General features: G+C 38.5%; 2 protein-coding genes across 4 annotated transcripts; both read left to right on the top strand.

The window, feature by feature from the left end:
* Positions 1–340: 340 nt before the first annotated feature.
* On the top strand, positions 341–13,556 carry LOC128908594 (fatty acyl-CoA hydrolase precursor, medium chain-like). The gene is made up of 15 exons (XM_054199172.1): positions 341–497; positions 1,055–1,259; positions 1,689–1,827; positions 2,089–2,222; positions 2,690–2,843; positions 3,098–3,199; positions 4,031–4,129; positions 4,640–4,780; positions 6,082–6,162; positions 6,979–7,126; positions 7,792–7,941; positions 9,108–9,180; positions 9,330–10,659; positions 11,258–11,370; positions 13,139–13,556. Exons 1-13 carry the CDS (start codon positions 422–424, stop codon positions 9,517–9,519), a joined length of 1,692 nt encoding a protein of 563 aa, XP_054055147.1. The 5' UTR covers positions 341–421; the 3' UTR covers positions 9,520–10,659; positions 11,258–11,370; positions 13,139–13,556.
* Positions 13,431–23,586, top strand: LOC128908592 (fatty acyl-CoA hydrolase precursor, medium chain). Of its 3 annotated transcripts, XM_054199167.1 has the most exons (15): positions 13,431–13,555; positions 14,313–14,517; positions 15,363–15,507; positions 15,951–16,084; positions 16,426–16,579; positions 17,490–17,591; positions 18,420–18,524; positions 18,657–18,707; positions 19,216–19,356; positions 19,441–19,527; positions 20,548–20,695; positions 20,902–21,033; positions 21,346–21,418; positions 21,844–22,055; positions 22,640–23,586. In XM_054199167.1, the coding sequence occupies exons 1-14, from the start codon at positions 13,483–13,485 to the stop codon at positions 22,016–22,018; spliced, it is 1,725 nt and encodes a 574-aa protein (XP_054055142.1). In that variant the 5' UTR covers positions 13,431–13,482; the 3' UTR covers positions 22,019–22,055; positions 22,640–23,586. The 3 variants fall into 3 exon arrangements, with proteins under 3 accessions (XP_054055142.1, XP_054055141.1, XP_054055143.1); XM_054199166.1 differs by lacking the exon at positions 22,640–23,586 and having other exon boundaries at positions 21,844–22,603; XM_054199168.1 differs by lacking the exons at positions 18,657–18,707; positions 22,640–23,586 and having other exon boundaries at positions 21,844–22,604.
* Positions 23,587–24,636: the final 1,050 nt, after the last annotated feature.

The following is a 24,636-nucleotide window of genomic DNA, read 5'->3' as shown; positions in this document are numbered from 1 at the left end:
ATTTTCTAGTTATTTATAATCTGTAATCCTATTTTTTGGTGCGGTCTTTGTTGTTTTGGGTATTTTTACAAGAATTTAAGTGTTGACAGCTCTGGAACCTCTTCAGAGCCTCATTGTTTTCTCTGCTTGTATGACTAACAGCAGATTAACTATGATTAGACCTTTTGTTGTTGTTCACAGGTGGTGTTGGGTCGTTTTCAAATCACTCATTCTCAGGATCAGGTAATGATTAGGTGCATTTCACTAAGGGATTGTATTTACACCCTGTATCAAGTACAGCTCTGACAGTGCTCAGTGCAGCCCGTGTTCGAATGGGAATTTAGCTGCACTCCCTACTCAGAATGCCCTCAGCAGGAACCTTTGGACCATTCTCTTCCGCATACAAACACAAAATAATCTAGAGTCCAAAGGAGTGTGAAAAATGGCTCCTCAAAGCCATTTTGCTTTGCTTTGTGCTTTATTTTGCAGTAAAGCATTCATCACTTGTGGAGCAGAAGGTGAGATGCAAAATGTGTTGTTGTTGCTGTTGCAACTAACAAGTTGCAGTGTAGTGATTTTCAAAGGCAGTATATGCAAAAGTATCCTAATAAGCTTGATGCAAAAATTACTGGTTTTGTGAGATTAAACTATTTCTGAGATGATTTATGAAAATAAAACTTTCTTTAAGAGGTAGAAAGGAAAAACGTTTCCGAATTATCTAAACAAAATATTTTTTAAATCTGGTTGGATGATAAGTTTAGAAAATGTTCATTATTTTGACAGTTGCTGTTTGCTCTGAAATTTGTTTTTAAGCTTTATGGTCTTACACAGTGGCTAAACTCTGTCTTACCTAGTTCCAGCTGTCATTGGGCAGAGGCAGCTATATGAGTGTTTGGCAGGGGGTTCTGTCATTGCACAAAAGCAACATGAAAACTGAACAGAATTGAAAGGAATAAGCTGAAAACTTCTAAATCAAACAGTCAGTAAAAAATGCTTTGTTGAAAAGTCTATGTGACAATTATGAAGATGCAATTTACTTTTTTTTTCTTTTTTTTTTCCCTTATGTGTTACTTAGGACAGAATGGTGCTGAGCCAGAAGTGACTATCGCACTTGGACGGCTCAAAGGGAGACAAACGAATGTGAAGGGGACAGACAAACTTGTAAATGTTTTCCTTGGGATTCCTTTTGCAAAAGCCCCTCTTGGATCCTTGAGGTTTTCCCCACCTGAACCACCTGAACCCTGGAATGATCTGAGAGATGCAATTTCTTACCCACCACTGTAAGAGCCGTTCAGTTCATTTGTGTATAGGACCCGCTCCTGTTTGTCAGTGTTGTTGTATTTATTAAGGCACAGAGGTCTGATTTTTGGTGAGGAGCTTGTATTGACTGGTAGTGAATACGCTGCCAGTACTGAAATATTTCATTAGAACTGTGGGACCAGGAACCACAAAGAATTCCTGGGAAATTCCTTTCTTTGGAAATCATGTTTTCATATTAAACTGTGCTGAAATAATTCAGCTTTTTAAGTACAGCTATAGAGCTGTCCTTTTACGGGTTGCACTTCTAACTGTATGTAAGTACCACAAGTTTGAGCACCCTGTGGGAATTCAGTCTGTGGGGCAAAAGAAAGTGTGTTTTCTCTACCATTATTACATTGTTGCTATTGCATTTTTATTACTAATAGTCGTGCTTCCTTTCTTTTGTGAAGATGTCCTCAAGATCTGTCCTTGTTGAAAACAGCTGAAAAAAACTTTAAAGAAAAACACGTGCAATTCCAAACTTCTGAGGACTGTTTGTATCTAAACGTTTACAGCCCTGCTGGTTCCAAAAAGAAGGACAAGTTACCTGTACGTAAACCCATTGTACAGACTTGTGTTGTACAAAGTTGCACCTAATGATAGCTCCTAAGTCAGTTAATTGCTTTTGAAAATGTGATGCTGCATTAGCAAAAATAATATTATGTCAAATTCAAAGTCCACCAGCCTAGAATTCTGCTCCCGTTGGGCGTCGGTGATTTGGAGTTCCTAATTCTCTGATGTTGTCTTCTTTTTTCAAATTAAATCTACCAAGCAATGTATAAAAGTGTGTCTCACCCTTTTTTCTCCAAGGTAATGGTATGGATCCATGGAGGCAATTTTATATTTGGTGGTGCTTCTAGGTATGATGGTTCTGCACTGTCAGCCCACGAGAATGTTGTGGTAGTAATAATTCAGTACAGACTTGGACTCCTTGGATTCTTCAAGTAAGATGAGCTATTTCACTCTTTACAAAATACTTCCTATCATGTTTAAAGCCTGGGTAGTTTTGTTTTCTAAATCAGCCGAACTTCTATAGCAGCTTCCCACTGTTACAGTGATTTAAATGCACACAGTTCACTGACAGCAAGACTTAAAAACATTAAGAAATATCCATAAATTCCATTTGCGTTGTCATTTGATTGTAGCCTGCTATCAAATCATAGGTAGGCTTATTTGGTTCTGGGTAGGATGTTTGTTCTTGCCTTTCCTTCCATCCATTGGTGTGTAAAGCAAAAAATCATTTAGTGTAAAGACCAGGGATCCATTTGTGTATGGGTGAACAAACAGTAGAGGCAGGTAAGTCAGTGGGACTTATTTGCACAAAATGTAAGTTGGTGAGATTTATTTTATTCTGTTATTAAAAGAACTATTACTCTTCCTGAGAATTTGGCTTATAAAGCTTTTCTTTCAGCACTGGTGATGAACACGCTCGTGGGAACTGGGCATTTTTGGATCAAGTAGCGGCTCTTCGGTGGATCCAAGAAAATATTGAACACTTTGGTGGAGATCCAGGATCTGTCACACTCTTTGGTGTATCTGCAGGATCTTGCTCTGTTTTTGCACATGTACGTATGCAGTAGCCACACTAAAAAGTAAAGTCTTAAAAAAAAAGTCTTCAAAAACTCAATTAGCATAACATTTCATGCTTAATCTGATTTTCGAAAGTAGAATTAATGTCACATTGTGTCTGGACACTTCCCCTGTAAGCGCATAAAAATGTGTAATTCCCCACTGAATCCAGCAGCCTAGTCAAGCATAAAGTTATGGGATAAGGACCTTAATGTAGAATAAGTACTTTCTGTTCTTCCCTTCTTGGCAGGTTTTATCTCCTTTGTCTAAGGGTCTCTTTCATAAAGCAATATCAGAGAGTGGAATTCTAATCCCCTCTGTTAAAGATTTACTTCTTTCAACAGATCTTAAGGTAGGCTACTTTTTTGCATTTTAAAGCCTTTATAACCTACAACAGAATATTTCTTATATCTGATAATTTGATTAGAAGAGAAAAGGGGAAAATCTGATTGCATGTTATGCAACAAAGTTGATCAAATGTATTCTTACAGCATACCTATAAATACATAGTTTATCACTAAGTAAATTTTCATTCAAATAATCTATTTTCAATCTTGTTTGGTGTTGGAAATAGATGGTACAGTTATGTGATTATAATATCTGTGGGTCAAGTTAGGTACGTTCGGTTGCACAAATGCCAAGCTAGACATATGTCCATTTTTGTGCACACTGTAACTTCTACAGTAACTATGAAATTTATTATGAAAGTTTAATTAAAATCCAGAAGAAGCATTCAGTTTTTATTCAGCTATGGTCTTTTATGGAGGGCCTTTATTTGAAGTAAATTAATTGGTAAAAAAAAAATTATTCTCTGTAAGTACCTTTTCGTTTCTCTTCCTGAAATGGCAGGTAGTAATAATGTACATCTCTCATAAGCTGATTTTCTGAATTTTCTTTCCTTATTTGATTTATGTTACAACCTCGTATTATCTCTAAAGCAAGGTTTGTTGTAGAACAATGAATGGAAATATAGCAAGAAAGAGAAGTAAACCAGAATGATTTCGCTTCATGATCAAACTCTAGTATTTCTAGTAAAATAAAATACTCAAAGACCTGTCAAGTTCACCTAAATCTGCCCTTAAATAAGACTATTAAGAGTACTGTATGTAATAGTTTTCTGTTTATAAATTCCTTAAGGATCACCTCATAGCTAACAGTTCTTGCCTTTGTTAATAATTTTCAGAAAATTGCAGGTATATTTAAGTGTGACATGACCAGTTCACTCTCACTGATAAACTGCTTAAGGAACCAGGAAGCAAATGATATAGTCTTTAACACTACGGTAAGTGAAACTTTACTTAGTAACAGATTTTTTTAATGGCACGCTTACAAAACTTTAGCTCAGCCTCTGACCAGAGTTCATTGTTGACCTCTTCCAAAGTTGATTTTTCTTAATTTTTGTCAAAATACACACTAAATATGAAATATTTTCGCATAATTTCTCTTTAGAATTTTTAGTGAAGTGTCACAGCACTTGTAAAGTTGTGAGCAAGACTCGAGCATACATATGTTTTAATGTCAGTTAGAAGTAGTGGGGGATGGGGAAACCATTACATTACTCCATACCATGACCCATTTTTGGGCTGCATTTTATACTCCTGTGCAAAGCTGTGCATTTTATACTCCTGTGCAAAGCTGTAAATTTCTGTTGCAGTGGCTGTAGATACTGAGATTTCTTAAAGCCCTCTTTTGGACTTGGAACATTAAATGTGGACATTTTATGATATCGTTTGAAGGAAAAATAGAAAATACTATTAACAAATAATTTGATCTTTTTTTTCTCCTCCTTCAGGAAATCCCATTTCTACCCTTAGTTTTGGATGGAGTATTTCTTCATAAGTCACCAGAAGAGATACTGTCTGGAAAAGAATTCAATGCAGTCCCCTTCATGATAGGAATCACCAACAATGAATTTGGCTGGAATATTAGATCTGTAATTTAATGGCTATTCTTCATTTTTTTGAATGTTTGTGTTAACTGATGCAGGCAACTGAGAAGGTATTTGCTGGTAGGATACCTCTTAAGTATGGCCAAAGGGCTTTGCATTGTTGGAAATATATAAAAGGTAAACTTTGCTTGCATTATGATTCCGTAGTGACCCAGAACCAGTTGGTCACAAAACAGTGAGGTGGGCTTCATCCTGCAAGTTAAACTACATGGACATCCTTGGAACATCACTTTTATAAAGTATTTCCTTATCCTAAAATTTTAGTCTCTCATCCAGATAGAGAGAGGAAAAAGAATGCAGCAGTCAAGGGCTTATTACGGAAAGAAAAATAAAACCAATCCTTTCCCCCACAACACTCGGTATTCAGGATTGACACATAGAATGTTTTAAAAATTTTGACGTTGATCACCTTAAATGATATACCCTGTATATCATTATGAACTCCGACTGCTGGTTCCACACTGCCCCTGTGTTCCTTGTTACCACGCGGAAAGATTTAGCATTGGAACATCTCATCTGGGGACAGAGTATGGGGATAATGCAGGTGTCCAACCCATTGTCAGCATGTAAATTCTTTCTCATATGAATTCCATGGGTAATTCCAAAAAATGAGCAGTTGCTACACAGTGCACAAAACTGCAGGAGGTGGATTTGTGTCTTCTCTCTTCCTCATCCTCTTTTCTTCATTTCCTAAGTATTCATGTTCACCTATGTAGTACAAAGTATTTGTTCTGAATCTACGTAGTAACGGTGTGTCTCTGGGAGTGTGCTGGTATTGAGTCCGAAAAAGAAAAACGTAAAGTGAAATCTGTTCTGATTCATTTTGCAGACAGAAGAGACATTTTCTATAATGCTCTAGAAGAGGAGGAGCATTGACTTATCTTTACTTCCAAGGGTTCAAACAATTGGACTAGAGACAGAGAGGCTGCCAGTGACTTTTAAGATCTCCCTTACCACAGGGAAAATAAGCCTTTGAGACAGAAGAAGCTTTTTGCTTCAATTCTGACCTAATGCGTTCTAGTCTTAGAAGATTCTTAACAATGTGTGTTGATTTAAAACTACTCAGTATGAGAGGTTTACGTAGAAACCTTCACCAAGGAACCATTTACTGCAGTAAATACTAGCTTTTCATGACAGCTGCTGCATCCTACTGCATTTTTGTATGTGATATAATGCTTCAAAAATAAACACCAGTAGTAAGAATACAGTGGAATAATGTAGTTCCAATGTTAAAAGTATTAGAGAAGTTGAATGGCGCTAATAACATTTTATTTTTTTCTGTGCAGACATCAAAAATACCAGGTTTAAAGGAAATAGGAGATAAAAAATCAATCATTTCAACTTTAGAGCTTTTGCTACCAATGTTGGTAAGTACTGTTGCACTAATCTAATTTGAGTAGTGAAATTTCTTTTTAATGCATATAACAGATTTGTAAAGTTTGGTGTTCTCTAATGTCCTGCTTGAGTCATAGTGTTACTAAGACTTGAGGTCATGTTATGCTTTGGGGAGAGTCCCAGCAAAGTTGACAGGACTATGGTGTATGGAGTCACACAGAAAGAGGATTGAGTCAGGCCTGGGATTTGGGGAAATACCTTTTTCCTTCTACACCTCTGAACCAACATTTTTATCTTACGTATTTGTATGTAGGATTACTGTAATAGTGTCCCTGATCTTGTGGTATCTGATGGCTAATCCTCCTGGCTGATGGGTTTTGAGGCAGGATTTTTCAATATGTTTACATTAAATTAAATATAACTTCTAAAGTAGTTACTTTGCACTCTGAGTTTTGAAATGTGTCTTTCAAGCAGTTAGTCTAATAGTCCATAAATCTTTCAAGGACTCAGAGAATTTACTTTTGTTATCCCCATCTCTTTTCTCCTGAAGAAAACAGAAGCCAAATTATTATCAGGAGAAATTGCTGGATCTTCCTGTAGAATTTTAACCCATATAAATTTGTTGCAAATTTGTCCTGAGGTAGTTTGTTTTATTTGGTTTTTGGTGTTTGTTTTTTTCCCCCCACAAAAAGTCTGAATAGGTTTTATTTGCCATCATGGTTTCCTATCAATCATGGGTGCTGTCCTGGACTTTTGTGCCTTTGCAGAATCTCTGAAGCTTAAAAGATGACATTTTTAGTTGCTAATTCAGTGTGTGGTAATTTTTCTGTTTCCCCTATTTCTCTTAGTATTTTCCATCAGAGCTTCTGCCTGCAATAGTGGATGAATATCTAGGAAACACAGATGATCCTGCTGAGCTACGCGACCGATTTCTGGACTTGCTAGGGGATGTAGGAATTGTCATGCCATCCATTAAAGCATTAAATTATCACAGGGGTGAGCTAATCAACACCAATAGGATTTTCAGACCTCTTACTACATGCTGGATCAAATGATGTGAACACAAATCCTGTCATGTGTAGGCAGCCCTTCTTGAGATTCCCACTGGGAACTTGAGGGTGAAGAGTGATATAGGTCTGCAGGAGTACGTGAAGCGACTGGATGTATTCCTTTATCTTTGTATTAACGTCTTGCACTTGTGCTCGTAGTCACAATATATAGAGAGCAGAACATGATAACACAAGTAAATGTTTGCTAAGTGGTGTATACAGGCTTAAAAATTAAAACATATTAAAGCAACCTGGAGTTTGTCCTTTGGCCCAATGCTACTTGGAAAGTCAGCAGCTCTGTATTCTGGAGATTTTCTGGTATTTAATTGTAGACAAGCCATGCCAAAATACCCAGAACTGGAAAATAATTGGATGTTATTTTGTTTTCTGTAAGTTTTCCTGGGGTGAATCTTTCCATTTTTTTGTGTGTAAATAACTGCTGTGAGTTCTTAATTTTAAATTAAAAATAAAAATACGTATTTGTATGTAACATTACATTAAAAACGTGCCCAGTAAAAAAAGTGGGTATATTTAAATTAATATGTTAAACAGCTGATGTCAACTGTAATTTATGCATCTCTTCTTTAACTCTCGAAATGCTATGTCTTCTAGAGTCTGGAGCTCCTGCCTACTTCTTTGAATATCAGCATCGGCCCACTGCGTACTGGGATAGTAAACCAGAGTATGTGAAAGCTGATCATGGAGATGAAGTTGCCTTTGTCTTTGGAGGACCATATCTGGCCGGCGAAATTCAGCTACGCAGTAAGGAATAGAACATTTAATGTTCACTTATAAATTACTCTCATAACATGGGCATTAGTCTGTTCAGTAGAGCTACTTCCGTTTTAATCAGGCTAAAGTGCATATATTAACAGTGAGGCCAAAGTATAACCCTATCTTCTGTTTGAACTTGTTTAACTAACTTACTGTCTTCACCATTCTTTATCGTGTAGAGTTTGCTGTTACTGAAGCACAGTAAATTACACATGTTGTCAACAAGTTAGCAAATAGGACATTTGCTAGAAAACATCACTGTCGTTATACCAGCACTGTTCATGAATTTGCCAAATAGCTTTGTAGCAGTTCTTATTTTGACAAACAAACATAGAAATTTTACTTAAGTGAATTCGACATTTTTTTCTGCTTTTACTTTTGTCATTTGCACAGTGGTTCATAGTCTGTTTCAAAGCCTACATAAATGAAAGTATTTCCTTTTACTCCAATGAACTTTGGAGCAATCTCGCTATGTTGTAAAAGCATTTGTTAATCTATTACTAGAGCCTTTTGATTTTGCTTGTATTTTGCATTTGTGTTTTTACTTATGTTATCCTACGCTAGAAAACACTATACATTTCATTTTCTACTTGCTTGAATTTACTGACAGCATTAAAATAGCAAATGCTTTTCTTGATATATTGAGATGCATTTATAATTAATAATACACTCTAAAATTACTTTCACCTAGCTGATACAGTGGGCATATGTGTAACTATATTTAAGTTAATATTCTTGAAGTGTTGAGGCATGGAATGACATCGTCTTGTATCAGAATGACGAAATCTTTGCAGAATTTCAGTCCCACAAAGCTAGAATGAGATCTATGAAACTAAACCTGTGGCTCATTCCTTGAGTTTTAATGGGTTCTTTTTTTGTTCTGCTTCTGGTTTCCTGAAAAGCTACAGGCAAATCACCTTATTTTCTTGTATCCCAATTCCTCGATTTGCAGAATAAGGATAATTAGGCTTATCGCCTTCATAAAGAGTGCTGAAATCTCTTGGTGATTGCTGTATTACTAACATATTGCAGGTTCGGTGCCCCTGTTGTAATCAGTAAATTGTTACAACATTCACAGACTGAAATGCTGCTTCTGTAGCAGAACTGTTTTGATTCTGCCACAGGTAATGATTACTTTGCATTTTGTCTCTCAGGTGAATTTACGGCTGAAGAAAAGAACCTTAGTCGAACTCTAATGAAGTACTGGGCTAACTTTGCTCGAAATGGGTAAGAATCATGAGATTCATGACGCCTATTACTGGTTTGTACTGACTCCATAGAGAGTTAGCTGTTTTGTTGATTGGCCCTTAACTTCTGTGATTGAATTCCCCTGCGACTGAAAAGGGCATTCACTCTTTCTTTCTTGTTGTTTACAGAAATCCTAATGGAGAGGGTTTGGTTGAATGGCCATCTTACAACCTAAATGAAGAATACTTACAGATAAATCTAAAACAAAAGAAAGGCAGAAAGTTGAAGGAAAAGAAGGTAGACTTCTGGAGAAAGGTGATGTCTGACAAGACAAATAACATAAGAATGGAAAACAAGAAGGTTAATTCAGAGTTATAATTTACAGTCTAAACATGCACATAATAAGCAAACTATTAGGATAGTAAAAGAAATTACTTAAAGTCATTTTGAGGATAAAATTGTTCCTCTTCTTTTCACCTGTTCTTCACAGTTGTCATATTAGCAATTATTCACTATAGTAATTCCAATTGATATATTTCCCCTTTGTGATCCTTTACTTTTTACTGGATTTATGTCCACAACTCATTAAATATAGTTACAAATTTCCCGACTGCTCAGATTTTTCTGTCGCTTTCCCATGACTGAAGACAGAATGTAGCAGCAGCTTTGTTTTAATAAAGTGAAGTCAATAAAAACACGATTTGCAAGTAAAACTGACCTATTATGTCAAGTGTATCATTGATGGTACAGAAGTTTTGGTCTGATTTAGATACAGAAATGTTCTGTATACTAATGAAAGTTCTGCTTTGTAAGTTGGTTTGTATATAGTATAGTATATTTCTGACTGTTGTGATACATAATCTGTAACAATAGTGCTGGAATTAAGACTTCTCTCAAATGTTAAAAAAAGGGATAAATGATCTCCACTACACCTTTTTCCTTTTAAATTTAGCAATAATCCCTCTAGAAGAATCAATGTTGGTAACATTATTTTCACACTTTCTGTCTTTTCCCTGGTGCTTTACATTGTGCTTCAGGCTGTTCCCTGTGCCATCAGTCAGTTCCAGATCCTCTCTGCAGCAGGTCACAGCCCTTCGTTACTAGCACTGGAGAGAGTTTCAGCTGCACCAGAATTATTCTTGAACACTTCATTTCAGCATTGTCAAGAACTTCTTTCTCTGCTGTGTCTTGTTTGTTTGCTGTATCTGGCTCCTAGGCTGCTCCAGCTATCCCAACCAAATTCCTCACCACGCTGCTGCCTCACAGCAGCATTGTGCAGCCCACAGATCCTATGAGGCACTAGGCATCTGTTCCCTCCTTCTTTCATCTCCCCTCTGTATCTCTGGAAGAATTTTAAATTGTTCACATCTCATAATGTACTACAACAACTAACTGGCCATCCCTTCTTTCTGAATGACTTTATTGGAAGATACAGGGTGGGATTTCTTTCTGCCCGAAGTGTGTTGCCAGTTGGAACTCGGGAGGTGGGGTGAGACTGTTAACCCAGCTGCTGTTTTGGTAAGTGGGAATTCCTGCTAGGCCTCTGTCCCTCCTCCTTTGTTTTAGCTAACATGTTTCGTGAGGGGAATATAATCTCAGAATAGTTTTGAGAGCTTTTCATTGCACATACAATTCCCCTGAGGTCCCGTACCACCCATTTTAAAAGGAGCTAAACAGCCATAGTTGTATGTATATGCACAGAATATATACCTATGTTGTAAGTATTTGCAGAGGAGTGCAGTGGAGGTGACTTCTTATGCATGGGCACAGTGCTAAAAATAAATCACAGTGGAAAATGTGAAAATATTTTACTCCTATCCATTTAGGGGTGAGTGCTCTGATCCTCTGTCCCATTCCAGAGCCATCCTCATGTGAGTATGTCACATGCTAGAGAGACAGTGTTAAAGCTGCCCAAGCACTGGCTTCATAAACTCTTAAGTTTTATACACTTCAGCTTCATTGAATACTCACCAGGGGCTGAGTAAAAAACCAAACTGACCCTATTTTAAATGCAGACTTCTAAACTTTTCTACCATACGTAATTGAGGCAAAATGTAATTGTGAGCTCTTAAGCAATTATGGGCCTATAAATGTGATGTTTGTCTCTATTTTTCAGCTACTGAAATCAAGAAAGGTAGCAGGGCATTAAAATATAAAGAGGCAAATGTCATCGTGTGGCAGGATTTTTTTGGCTTGGTCCCTGATTTATGCATTATTCACTGATGGAGGGTAAGCTGCAAAATGTTCTATCTTAAAATTAACTGCCAAACAAGATTCAAGAATTCCACTTGCCAGATACGTAACGCTGTCTCCAGATTCCACAGGTTTAGTTTATGTCACTAGGGCAAGGGTTTCCACATTTGCAGAGCGTATAGGTCATGCTTATAGATTCATACAAGGTATCTACAGGCGAGGCTGGAGGGATCTAAAATCCCGTTTGTTTATTATCTTACTGTAAGTAAGATTGGCAGGGTTTGCAGAAACCGGTTTGCACTGGTGACAGTTTCAGAATGGCTGCTTCTCTGGGACGGGGGGATGGGATGTGGGCTGAGACATTTTGCAGAATGTGTACTTGAGAGAGAAACAGTGAAGAGTAAGGCTTGGAAAATAGAATAGTAAATGAAGGGGAAAAATAAAGGGAAAGCAAATGGGAAAGGAAAGAGTTTAGTAAAATCAGGAAAGACCAGGAGATAGAAAATAATTTTTTTATGGAGATAAATGGAGTTTATTTCAGCAAAAGGAAAGAGCAGCAAGCAGAGCACATAGCATTTGGCTCTGTAGTAAAGGACTCCTCCTGCAGTTTGCAGGTCACAAGTGAGCTGAGGCACAAGTGGGGATTCTTGTAGTTTATTGTCCTCGCACAGAAACAGTTTTCCCATGCCAGGAACCAAAGCAGTCCAAAGTAAGCCAAGACTGAGAGAATTTTGAACAGTACTTGAGCAGGCAAACAGGAGTGCAGAGTTTACTACGCAGTACGTCTGCTCTTGACTTCCAGGAGACCTTTATCACACAGATAAACGTAGAAGGTAACTTATACTAAACTCCATCACTTTTATCCCAGGCACCTATTTACATTTATTGCATTTGGCAGTGCGTACCTCTAGCAATACCGTATAGACTGTACATGCATAAAAGTGCAGACTAATCCCGGATCAATTTTATTGACATCAATAAAGGTTTGCTCCCTGGGCAGCCCACTTTAAAGTTGACTGGGATTTACCTACAAGGCTGTAAATCACACCTGTGCAGATGCACTTAGGAAGGTTTGGAATAAAGTACACAAACACAGACATGGTACACAGGACTACCAGGTGCATAATGTATATGCTGAACTAATTAATGACTGTGGGTCTTTAGCACCCAGGTGCAAGCAGTAAATTAACCTATAGAAAGGCTGTCTCAGACAACTGAGAATTCTCATGAAATAAAATTGCAAAACAGCATTTCTGAGGCAAGAGCTACTCAGCCTTGCTAAAAAAAAAAACCAAACAAACACAACCCAAAGAGAGAGCCCAAAGCTTACATAGAACTAATACAACCTCTTAGTCAACGTGGGCAGAAAATCTCTTTTGTTTCTATTCAGCACTCTCTTCCCTGTTTTTCATATCATGCTCCAATGATGGATGTGAGTTCACACAAAAGTCCATAAACCCTCCTGATCTGTCAGAGGCATTAAATGTACGGTTACCACCCAGATCTTTTAATAGTGTTCTCACACTACAAAAGCTGATAAATCATCTCTTTCGTGTTGCAAAACTCACGTATTGTGTTTGAAACCAAGTAAACATCCCCAAATGTGCAGGAGTCTTCCTGTTTTGTTTAAAAAACCCCTGTCTTTTACTTCAGCAAGAGCACATTTTACAGGAGTATTATTTTGGATTTTGCTCTTTGTGGCTATATTGTATGTTCCTTACATTGAGATATTAATACCAAAATGAAGTAAAGAGATGGCATAAAGTAAAAGCGTAATTCCCTTTCTGCTCTCTTCATTTTTTAGGGTGAGGAAATTCTGACTCCATTGTGAAAGGTGCTAGTGTTAGAGCAGCTGGTGCAATGGAAGACTGTTTTCCAAGCATTTTAAAGCACATACGATGCCTGAAGTTTTGTGATTTACAAGGAGCACTGGGAGGCCAGTACGACATCAGCGGGGCCCCCCTGGCAAGGCAGGGGGTCTCCTCCCACAGAGCGGCAGCTTGCAGGCACGGCGGCTGCCCACAGCTAGCTTGGCTCTCAGCTCGAGTATTACTTTTCCTAATCAGTGTTCGCCTTGCGCAAGAGTTATACTTAACTGAGTATATAAGGCAACGCGCTGAGGAGGTAAATACGTGCCCAGCTTGCAAAATGACAACTGGAAAGGACACAGCACTGCTGTCCTTGATTCTCACCATCGGGGCCGCAGCACTTGTAGCTACTGGTAAGCTTCAGAGGTGTTTTTCCCTGTTGCCTTCTGTCAGGGGATGGAGGACGCGTGCAGCTTGCTCACCTGGGGAAACCCTGGCTTTATTGGAGAGCCGGGCACCCAACCTTGCTTTATAGAAATTAAGTCTGAATAGCAATAGTTTTTTATGTCTTTCTGTGATGTGTTTTCAGTTATTTGTCTTATTTGCCTTCTTTGCGAAATCAAATTGCTGTTCCAAAGTCTTGTCTGCTGAGGCAGAGCAGTCCACTGTTCCACATTTCTAATTTGGTATTGAGAACTTTCACACAGATCTTAAAATTAGTCTTACCTAAATGTTAGCAGCCTTTGCATATGCCAGACTATTTTCAGCTATGTTAGAAGCTTTTTCTTTTGGCTGCACATACTATCAAGGGTCCAGAATGTATTTTGTGTATTCACAAATCTTAGAAAGAGAATGTCATTTCTTAATGAGAGCAATCTATTGGACTTTAAACTAACAACCTGGATCAAAGAGGATTAACATCTGTATGCAATTACTAATGTGTGTGGATAGTAGGACAATACATGCAATATACCCGAGGGAGATTATATGTACAAACCAACCAGAACGCAGGCTGAAATAATGTCAGCTATACTGGTTAGAGTTTGTTGAAGCCTTATGTATGAAAATTAATTGTTTAAGCAAATAAAAGGTGTATAGCTAAAGCTCTTGGATTTCTGGCAATTATTTACAAATAGACCAATTACGTGATTTTGTGCTCACATCCCCCAGGAGAAAAAGCAGAGCAGCCAGAAGTGGTGACCAAATATGGGAGAGTCCAAGGATACCAATTCAAAGTAGACGCAGCTGAGAGGAGTGTAAATGTCTTTTTGGGACTTCCTTTTGCTAAACCTCCAGTTGGACCACTGAGGTTTTCTGAACCCCAGCCACCCGAGCCATGGAAAGGGGTCAGAGATGCCACTTCCTACCCGCCCATGTAAGACAATCACAAAGCCATTGACCTTTTTAATATTTTTATATTACATGCAACTCCAGGACACTGATGTACAGGGCAATAAAAAGCCATGAAGATAAATTCCTTCGTGCCATCTTGTTACCACCTGCAGCTATTAATATGAATGCATTTCTAAAGACATATTTATAAGCTGCTCTTTTTGTTAAAAACTGTTATCTAATGGGCATCAGTGATGAATTAATATGGACCAGCGCTTTGCCTATAATGTTCTGTTTTGGGAGCATTTCATCATTACTTAGCAATGTTTATAAACTGTGTAGCTTTGGAGCAAAATCAGAAAGAAGCTGAGGAAATGTTGGAATAAAATATTAGAAGAAAAAAGAATGCTTAACAGGACACATAAGAAATGCAGACCAAGTCTTCCCTATATTGTAAGTGTCTTACTCTATTTGTAGTACTGCCCCTGTTTAGTGCCTCAAGCACTAATACCTACCATTACAATATAAAAAGCTGTTGAAGATGTAAAATAACTAATTTGCATTTTCATTGAAGTAATTTGTAGCCATATGTATTTGCAGGTATATTTCTGTAATATTTTGAAACATGCAAAATTATATCTATATGTCACTGTGTACTGCCGTACACTGTGGCTCCTTTTTATGGATCTCCTTAATGCCAGGTCAAAGGATGGAAATATATTAAAAGTGGAAAAAATATTATAAGCTTGTTTTCTGTTGACAACAATCTAGAAATGTACTAGAGATTCGTTTCTGGTTTGCACTTCATTGTGGAAGTACAAAAACCTACATTTCGTAGCTTTGAGGTTTTAGTTATTTCTGTTGCTTGTTATTTTTTCATTTATTCAGGTGTCTACAGGATAAATTACAAGGACAGTTTTTTTCAGATGTTATTACTAATAGAAAAGAAAAAGTTCTTCTCGAAGTGTCTGAAGATTGCTTATACCTCAATGTGTACACACCCGTTTCTACAGAAAAACAAGAGAAGCTGCCTGTAAGCAAAATCATTCTGAAACCTCTAGCAAAATTATTGTACAGCAAACCTACAACCTGTACTATTTGCAGACTTAAAGGTGCAGTTTTGTGATGATGATCAAGTTGCATGCTTTGCCCCAGTAAATATTTGCTGAGCTTTACAAGATACGCAAAATCCTATTTCACAAATAAAATTTTAATGACATTTTAGCTAGGTGATGTTTGATTTCCTCTAAATAATCTGTGAAAAGTCACGAGGTGCTGGTATAATGTAAGTATTTAATAAAATCAATACCATTTTGTAAAATTGCAGGCCTCATATTTGAAAGACTTCTACTATTTGTGAAAGGTAATCTGAAAGAGTCAGGAGTCAGCATGCAATAGTATATTTTAGTTTACACTGAGTTTTTATCAGTGGGGGCTCTTATCTGTGCTGGGTTGTTTCTGGTTTGGTCTTTGCAGGTCTTTGTATGGATCCATGGAGGTGGATTAGTTTTTGGAGCAGCTTCATCATACGACGGCTCGGCGTTAGCGGCCTTTGAAAATGTGGTGGTTGTAACAATTCAGTATAGATTAGGTATCATTGGATATTTTAGGTAAGATGTTTTATCTCAGTCTTTGCTAAGTGATTTCCAAAATTATGTGTGCAAAGCCTTTGTGAAGAGACATGCAGAATACTTGCTTATGCAACGAAACTATACGTTTCTTAATTACATGCGCAACAGTTGGGAACAATTTACGAGTCCCAGGTCAGCTCCCAAGTCTGTTCTTGTTTGATTGCTTCTCCAATCTCAACGCTTTCTAAGCCAGTTATTTTCAGTTGTGCAGAGAAGCTCTGTGTGAAGATTGGCAGGTGACTTCTTATACCACAGGTTGTATTTTTCTCTGCCTTTTTTCTTGGATGGAGCATTTACACAAATCTATTCTTTCTCCTCAGCACTGGTGATAAGCATGCCCGAGGTAACTGGGGGTATTTGGATCAAGTAGCAGCTCTTCAGTGGATTCAGGAAAATATCATACATTTTGGAGGAGATCCAGGATCCGTCACTATCGCTGGAGAATCTGCAGGAGGAGTCAGCGTTTCTGCTCTTGTAAGTTCACAGTAATATCAACTTTTAACTACTTAGCAAAGAAAAACACCATCCATGTTCATTTTTAATAATTGCATGAAAAGTCAGTGAGAGAAAAGGGATGGTTTCATAGTAAATGACACATCACCTTGGTCTATAATACAATGTGATATCAATACAGCTTCTGATTGATGAAAATATTCTTCTCATGCACAAATCTTGTAGTTCAGACCCAAAATGTTATTCCTTATCTACTGAATTGAATTCTGCGGGGGGTTTTTTTGGGTTTTTTTTTCATTGCCAAAAACCAAAAACTGTATCCTTGTGAGGGAAGTCCTTTAAGAGGATGTATCGCCCATTTCCAGTTTGCTTTGACAGTCACTTGTGCAAAACAACTGAGGCGAATAGTCATGATATCTGAACTTGATGTGTATTTTGTGCCCCAGAGATGATGCATAATTTTTACATCAACACTGAGCACACTGACTAAGAGATTCTCCTTCTCCAGTCTCTCACAATTTGGTACAGCGCACACAGTGAGACCAGGGTTCAGCGATATATGTGATAAAAATTCCTGTGTCCTAAGCTCCTGCCCTCTGGCCGATAGTTCTTTATTCCCCTCCTGCAGCACAGTCAGACTATCTTGGACATAGTTCTATTCCATCCATATCTGGCTCGCAGTGTCGTTCCATGAAGTCTTGGAAGCAAGGAGTGGTGGGAGGGGAAAAGGCAGACATGAACTCCTTATCCCTGACCGCGCTGCCAAAGCCCTCTGCATAGCTAAACCATGATCAGGGGCTGCAGAATAACGCTTTTACAACAGTTGTTTTCAAAATGTTTTAAATGGCAATTCCTGATACTGAAATTCTAAGTCAGTGGTCAGAACGTAATGCTTGTCATGCTTGTGATGCTTGTTCTTGCTTTTTTACAGGTCTTATCTCCCCTGGGAAAGGGCTTGTTCCATAAGGCCATTTCAGAGAGCGGTACTGCAATCAGGGTTTTGTTCACTGACCAGCCTGAGGAGGATGCACAAGTGGGTATTTTGGGGTATTTTTAAGTATTTTTTCCAGATATCTTAAACTGCTTATTCCAAAATGTAAAAACGGATATTTTTTTTTTTTTGTGAAACTACAACCACAGTCACTAAAGACAGTCTTTCTGTGTGCAGATAATATATGTTTAATGATGCTTTGCTTTTCACATGCCCAAATATCCACGTATGTCTGAGTGAAAGCAAAAGACTAGGGAAGTGAAGAGAAAAAGCAGGGAAAAATTGTGAAATGTAAAGGAGTACTACAAGATGTACTGTCTTCAAGAAAAGTTGAGCTATAACTTTTGGCTGGAAAATGGGATGAGATTCTGAATACTCTTCTCTTCCCCTCCTGTTTGATGCCTGATGTGTGCAAATAAACAAGACTTTATTAAATTTGTTTATATTTGAAAAGAAGAGCTGACTTCAACCCAATTATTTTTTTTTCAGCTACAAGAAAAAACTTCCAGGAACCCAGATCTGATAATCTGGGATATAAAAGAGGCAACGTTATAATGAGCTCTGTCCCTCTAATGACAGCTATTACTCCACTCAAAAAGAATCATCAAGAATGGCATAATGTGCTCTTTGTTACCATCCACATGGTTGTACTCTGACTGTGCATCACTCTAACTCCTTCCTGCCATCCTGCCTTCTCAGCCCAGCATGTTTTTTACTAGAAGGACTATCTCGGTCTATTTCTGTATCAAAATATTGTGGAGGCATACACTTGAAGTTTAGACTCCCCCCTGCTGGACTCAGGCTGGGTGGCACACAGAGCCTTCTATGGGAAGCGTGTGAAAGTGAGTAGGGTTTTTTTGTTGATTGCAGAGAATTGCTACTGCCTTTGGCTGCGAAAAATCCAGTTCAGCTGCAATGGTTGAATGCTTAAGAGGAAAAACAGAAGAAGAGATAATTCAGACAACACTAAAAATGGTAGGTGGAATTTTACTTCTCACATTGAAATGGCATTTCAAATTTTATCATAACAGAGTGTGCTCTTTCTGTGTTGTAATACTAGGAGAACTTGAAATGAATGTAACATCTGACTTTTTTTGACCTTTTCAGGATTTGACAACACTGCAGCTATGCTCTACCTCACCTGAAAACTGTAAACAGGTTACTTCCCTTTCATTCTGCATGGACTTTGAGCTGCTTGTGTTTTGCTGTCATGCTCTACCAGGGGAAGGAAAAGATTATATGGAATGTCGCAGCTTCTCCTGCAGAACCTGAAAATTAACTAATATAATATATTATGTCCTACTTAAAATTTCTTATCACAGTGCTGGCTTCCATGTTCCTGTGCAGTTTCGACACAGAAGTTAGGTTTTCCGCTACTGCTCCACGCATGCGTAATAGGATTGAACTAACTAAGAGGTGTAAACTGGACATCATCCCCTATGTTTCACAAATATTAAAAATAGAATGCTAATCTTCACAGAATCTTCTGCCTAGTGCAGAAAATCTATCTGAGCAAATTTAGAGATGGTTTCAATGCTATTCTTACACTTTCACTTGGCACTTTATTTTGTTTTGCTTTGGAACTGCAGTAAATATCTGAAATTTTTTTCAAGAAGCAAAATTCATGTATTAATGAAGCTTTACTTTCTTTTTTTTTTCCCTCCAGCCTTCCCTGTTCATCAGTGCATCTGCAGATGGTGTATTTTTTCCGAAGAGTCCCAGGCAATTACTATCTGAAAAAGTGATCAATGCAGTCCCGTATATAATAGGAGTAAATAACTGTGAATTTGGATGGGTACTTCCTATGGTAAGAGACTCATAATGTTGTTATTTATATATCATTTTGTTAATATAAGACTTTCTAATAAATATGATTCACTGTATCACACAGACAATGAAATTTCCTGCTTACACAGATGGTCTGGATAAAGATGTTGCACGTCAAATTTTACAGAGCTCCTTAGCATTATCACTTAAGGTAAGAGACCATTTTCAGAATAACCCAGTGCTACTTCTTCACTGGTCTGGTTCTATATTTGTACTCCTGGGGGGGTGTATTTTAGAGGCAAACTCCATTCTGTTTGACAGTTTCCTATCATGGGGCAGTAATGGGCAGCAGATATGGTGGATCCCTGTTGCCAGTAGCAATTGAAAATACACCCTAAATTTCTGTCCTAAATGCCCCTCTTTTTAAGAAGGGGTTCTGTGGAAATCTGGGAGTGATTCAGGTACCTAAACATAGATCTCTTGTGACGTTTTAGATACCCTAGGTTACCCAAGACACACATGGTACCAGCAGGTATGACACAAGACCTATAGAACACACCATCCTGAAGCAGCAGCTGGAGACTAGAAAGGATTACCTGAGGTGTTTAAAATGGCACTGAGACATCTATGTTAGGTATCTTGAGGTTTTGCTTCCCTGTAATTTACAAACCTTTTAGCCTTCTGGTTCCTTTGTGCTCTCCTGAAACTACTGGATATAGAAAAATGCAGATTAATAGGTAAGAATTAAGGACTTTCTAAATATGGCCAGTACTTGCAATGGATCATTCAGTGTCACACACAGCCATCATGAACTTGGAAAGGCAGAGCCCAGGCTTGTTCTGAGAGGGAGTAAATTACAGCCATCTGTGACAGTAAATGAATTTTATGCAGTCCAAAAGGATTTCTTTTCTCTTACAAGGGTTGTTTCCAGCCCTCTCAGAGGTGAGAACAGGCTACCGTATCTATTTATCAGCATCACTGACTGATGTTTAGCTAAAGATGTTTGATCTTTAGACCTTGCAAACCTCTTTTCCCTGGGAACATTTATATTCAGTAGCTGTGTAAGTCCCAGTTCTGAGCCTGAGCCACACTCTGGCACAGTTGAGGATTTTCTCTGAAAGAAGGTAATGTTTGGGGCTTAGCCAGGGACGCACAGATGGCACACTCAATTAGTGCTGCTACTCTTTATAATACTCATCATCATGATAAGTATTTTTGTTGTTAATTTCAGGGTATTACTACTGAAGTGGTTGATCGAGTATACAATGAATACATAGGGAATGCAGAAAACCGTGCTCAGGTGCGAGATGGCCTTCTTGATGCCATAGGAGACCCTTTGTTTGTTCTCTCTGCCATTGAAGTGGCTAGATACCATAGAGGTGAGTCTCTCATTCAGCATCTGTTAGAAGAAATGTAGAATTCCATCCTGGGATGTGTTTATGGACAGTACGCATCACACTTCATTATCCAAAGAACTGATAGTGTTTTCATTTTATCAAAAAACTTTGTAATGAAAGCTTATCATCTTTGGTGGGCAGGTATTTTCAGCTCTTAAACTAACACTCTTCTTTATATTTTCTACTAGACGCTGGCAACCCAGTCTACTTTTATGAATTTCAGCACCGGCCAAGTTCAGCGGCAGGTGTTGTACCAGATTTTGTAAAAGCAGATCATGGAGATGAGATTGCCTTTGTCTTTGGAAAGCCATTCTTAGCCGGTGATGTATCCATGCTTACTAAAGTATTCCTTTTAAGACATCGTTATTGTTAGTTTTACTTACTGGAGGGCTTTTAGAATAGACTTTCTCTCTTAGAAACACTGAAATCAACATAGGCGTTTCCTGTCTTTAGTAGTAGTTACTTTTCATGAAATCATTCATCTGCAGTTCTCTCCTAGGGCTCTGCTCAGGTAAAACTCCCGTAGCTCAGAGTAACAAATAGAACTGATTACAGTCTATTGGAATAAATATAGCCGCTGCTTTTTCCATTATTTAGTTTTTAATGTTGCCATTTCATCTCTTACTTTGCAGGGTATGCTACAGAAGAAGAAAATAAACTTAGCAGAACCGTTATGAGATACTGGACTAACTTTGCTAGAAATGGGTGAGAATCATGATGCTAATTACAGCTCAAGTTTTGTCTGTGCTGCCTGAAACATAACAGCAATACTTAGATGGTGGTTCCTATAAATTTGGCAGAATTTAAGATAAATATTTAAGCAAATTATTTCTATTCTTAATGATTGCAAGAAAAATCTTTTATATGAACCTGCAGACCAAAAAAGAAAAAAAAATAATCCAAGAGCTATTACTCCATCTCTAATGGAGTTTTAGATCCAAAATTAATGGCAATTATTAAATGCTTGCTATTCCACTGATGAGCATTTTGATAAAAAACATCGAACCATTCAGGTATTAGAATCACATAATCTGAGCTCGTGTTGATTTTCTGAAATGTGCTCAGCCTGAGCGGCCAGAGCACAACTGATAGGCAAGTGGAAAGCTAACTTTTCATTATATTATTTCCAGAAATCCCAACGGAGAAGATTTGGTCCATTGGCCTCGGTATGATCTGGATGAAAGATACCTGGAAATAGACCTAATGCAAAAGGCAGCAAAGAAATTGAAAGAACGCAAAATGGAGTTTTGGACGCAGGTCACAAAACAAACGATGAATGAAAGGAGAGAACACACAGATTTATAAGAGTTGTGGAGGGTACAGTTTGCATTTAAAACCCGAGGTAAAGTCAAACAAAATTAGTTTGTCAGGATGCAGAGTTTAATAATCACCTTCTAATTCACTATTACGTAATCTGTTGTCATAATCACAGCGAAAAGAGAGAACCGAGGGAAATCTGGAATGTTTAAGGGACTAAAAATTGCTATTTAATGAAGCAAGCAGAAAAACCCCACAATCTTTCAGGTTCAAAAAGACCATGGTATCTACTCTGTGGATATCAAAACTGAATAATGCTCCTGTGAGAAGGGGGAATGAGGGAGGAATTTGGCAAATATATTGAAATCTGTAAGAAATAATCTATACAGTGTCTATCATAAGTGTCATAATATGTTATGTGCATATTCCCCTCTTCTTTCAGAAGAGAATGATCAGTTGTCATTCTTACAGCCTCTTTCCACTTTTTTAAATTGGAAATAGCTTGTAGGGAGCAGGACATACATCAAAAAACACCTGTCAGGGTGGGCTTGACATCTCGCAAATGAGGACAGAAAATCTCCACTTGTTTTCTTGTTTTGTAAACTGTTATAAATAAATGTTGCTTTTGATTTTTTTTGAACTTCCTTTTCTTTCGCTTAACTGATATAGGCTAATTCCAAGAGGTTAAATCACACCCAAAAGCCAGAAACGTGCCCAGTTTCTTTCTTCAGCCTGAAGGATTTCAGAGATGAATTTTCCAGCTTTTCTTGCAGAACCTGAATCCCAAGGCTCTAGGGTTTCCTAGAGACTGTTCTGTGGTGTGATTATCTATTCTCCAACCCTTCCTGGCAAAGAATTCGCTATTCCCTGGCTGGAGGGAGGAGGCATTGCTGGCAGGAGAGTGTCATGGGTTTGGCCAAGTTGGTCAATGCTCCCCCCCAACTTCTCATACATGGAGAGGAGGAGGAGGAAAGATAAAGAGATTTACGAGTTTAGAAGACACTAAACTACTTTAATGAAATATTAATAATAAAATAAAAAGGAAAATAATTAAATAAATACAGTATATACAAAACTGCATTAAGCTCCCAGGATGGCATCACCAGCAGGCACTGGGGAAGTCCCAGACTGGACTCAGCGACGGGTGGGAACTGGATTCCACAGCTGGAGTCAGGAATCCATGGATCAGGATCAAAGGCAGATGAAGAGACAGGGTCGTCCTCAGACGTCGGCCATTGAAGGAAAGAGAGACTGAACTTTTGATCCCACAGCTTTTATACTAAGCATGGGGCAGATGGGATGGAATACCCCTGTTGGTCAGGTTTGGGTCACCTGTCCTGTCCGCTCCTCCCTGCAGGTGGGACCCCTCTACGCTTTTCCATTTCTGACCCTCCGATGGGGCAAATAACAAAATTAGCTGACCTTGGTTGTTACAGCAATAAGTATAAGCAAGAGCCTCTCTGCGTACCATTCCTTGCCACAAACTGTAAACATTGGTCTTATCACTCTGAGAACGAACTGGTTTCGGCACAACATGCTGTTAATTTCAGAGAGTTAGAAGGGGCCTAGCTCAAAAATAAAATTACTGAACGGAAAGTTGTTTTGGTTTTACCTCAAACTAGGACAGAGAGACACCCACTGAGACAGAGGGGAGAGCAAAGTATGGTGGTGTTCACTGATGTTGTCAGCTCAACATTGTCCGTGGGCCCACAAAGGGAAGACCTGCTGCTGTGAAACCCACGTACCCCCAGCCTTCCTCCTTTCCAGGGCACTAGCAGCTGCGATCACATTTTTGGCATCTCTGGAATGCACACAAGTAGCAGAGTGGCTTTTTTGCGAAGTTACATGACAAGCAAGATACACTTGCCAGGCACAAAGGAACGTACCATGTAAGCATCCAAGAATCTATAACATAGATAACAATAAACAAACAGCAGTAAATTAGCTCTAATTACCCCCCTAGCCGGTGTGGAGCTCACCCTCCCACCACCCACAGTGTCCCACAATCCATGGCTGCCCTTCCTGGGAGGGGCTGTCACAGCCACACATTGGCAGCCCAAGCTCCTGCCCGCAGGGGCTGATTTCTGATGGATGTCATCTTCTTCCTCCTCCCCTCTGGGTTCACTTGGGCTTGCTTTTACACACCGGGGGACCTCGAGCAGTGTGATCCGTACTGAGCCTCTGCCTGGCTACCCCCTTTTGTGCATTTTTTCCGTAACTTTTAAAAAACTACTAATTATTACCATGACTTGCAAAAATACATCATTAAGTAACAGCTAATTGTAGCAAGAGTGTTCAACCATACTGCTACTTCCGTCTCACATTTCTTAATGCAGCATATGGGGCACACTGCGCATTTTATGCCTTCCCCTGTTTTCATCTAAAGTAGCATTTAAGACCGTTACTGGTTTATTTGTTGAATCAGTGTTTCTGGTCTTGCAGGCTCAGAAAAATTTTTATCTTAAACAAGACAGAAAAAAATCCCATGTGTTTGTGAATGCAAAATCATAGGTATAACTTTTGTGGGAAAGTGAAGCCGATCAGTTCATTAGGCACATGTGGTAACAAAGTAGTTTCTGACTGCAGGAGAAGAAGCATTCTGTTGATCGCTCTACTTTAAAACCCCAATTATAAAGAATGGTAAGCTTTCAAATAGATGAGAAAGG

Source organism: Rissa tridactyla, chromosome 4, assembly GCF_028500815.1.
Source record: "Rissa tridactyla isolate bRisTri1 chromosome 4, bRisTri1.patW.cur.20221130, whole genome shotgun sequence".
In the NCBI taxonomy this organism is placed as follows: Eukaryota; Metazoa; Chordata; class Aves; order Charadriiformes; family Laridae; genus Rissa; species Rissa tridactyla.
The sequence above is the reverse complement of the archived record's forward strand: the minus strand, read 5'-3'. Positions and strand labels throughout refer to the sequence as shown.

Excerpts from the sequence above, each read along its gene's own strand:
- LOC128908592 (XM_054199167.1), top strand. The coding sequence starts at position 13,483 with ATGACAACTGGAAAGGACACAGCACTGCTGTCCTTGATTCTCACCATC. Across the intron at positions 13,556-14,312 it reads CGCAGCACTTGTAGCTACTG|GAGAAAAAGCAGAGCAGCCA; the intron begins GTAAGCTTCAGA and ends CACATCCCCCAG. Across the intron at positions 17,592-18,419 it reads AGCCTGAGGAGGATGCACAA|AGAATTGCTACTGCCTTTGG; the intron begins GTGGGTATTTTG and ends TGTTGATTGCAG.
- LOC128908594 (XM_054199172.1), top strand. The coding sequence starts at position 422 with ATGGCTCCTCAAAGCCATTTTGCTTTGCTTTGTGCTTTATTTTGCAGT. Across the intron at positions 2,844-3,097 it reads CTTGCTCTGTTTTTGCACAT|GTTTTATCTCCTTTGTCTAA; the intron begins GTACGTATGCAG and ends CCTTCTTGGCAG. Across the intron at positions 7,942-9,107 it reads CGGCGAAATTCAGCTACGCA|GTGAATTTACGGCTGAAGAA; the intron begins GTAAGGAATAGA and ends TTTGTCTCTCAG.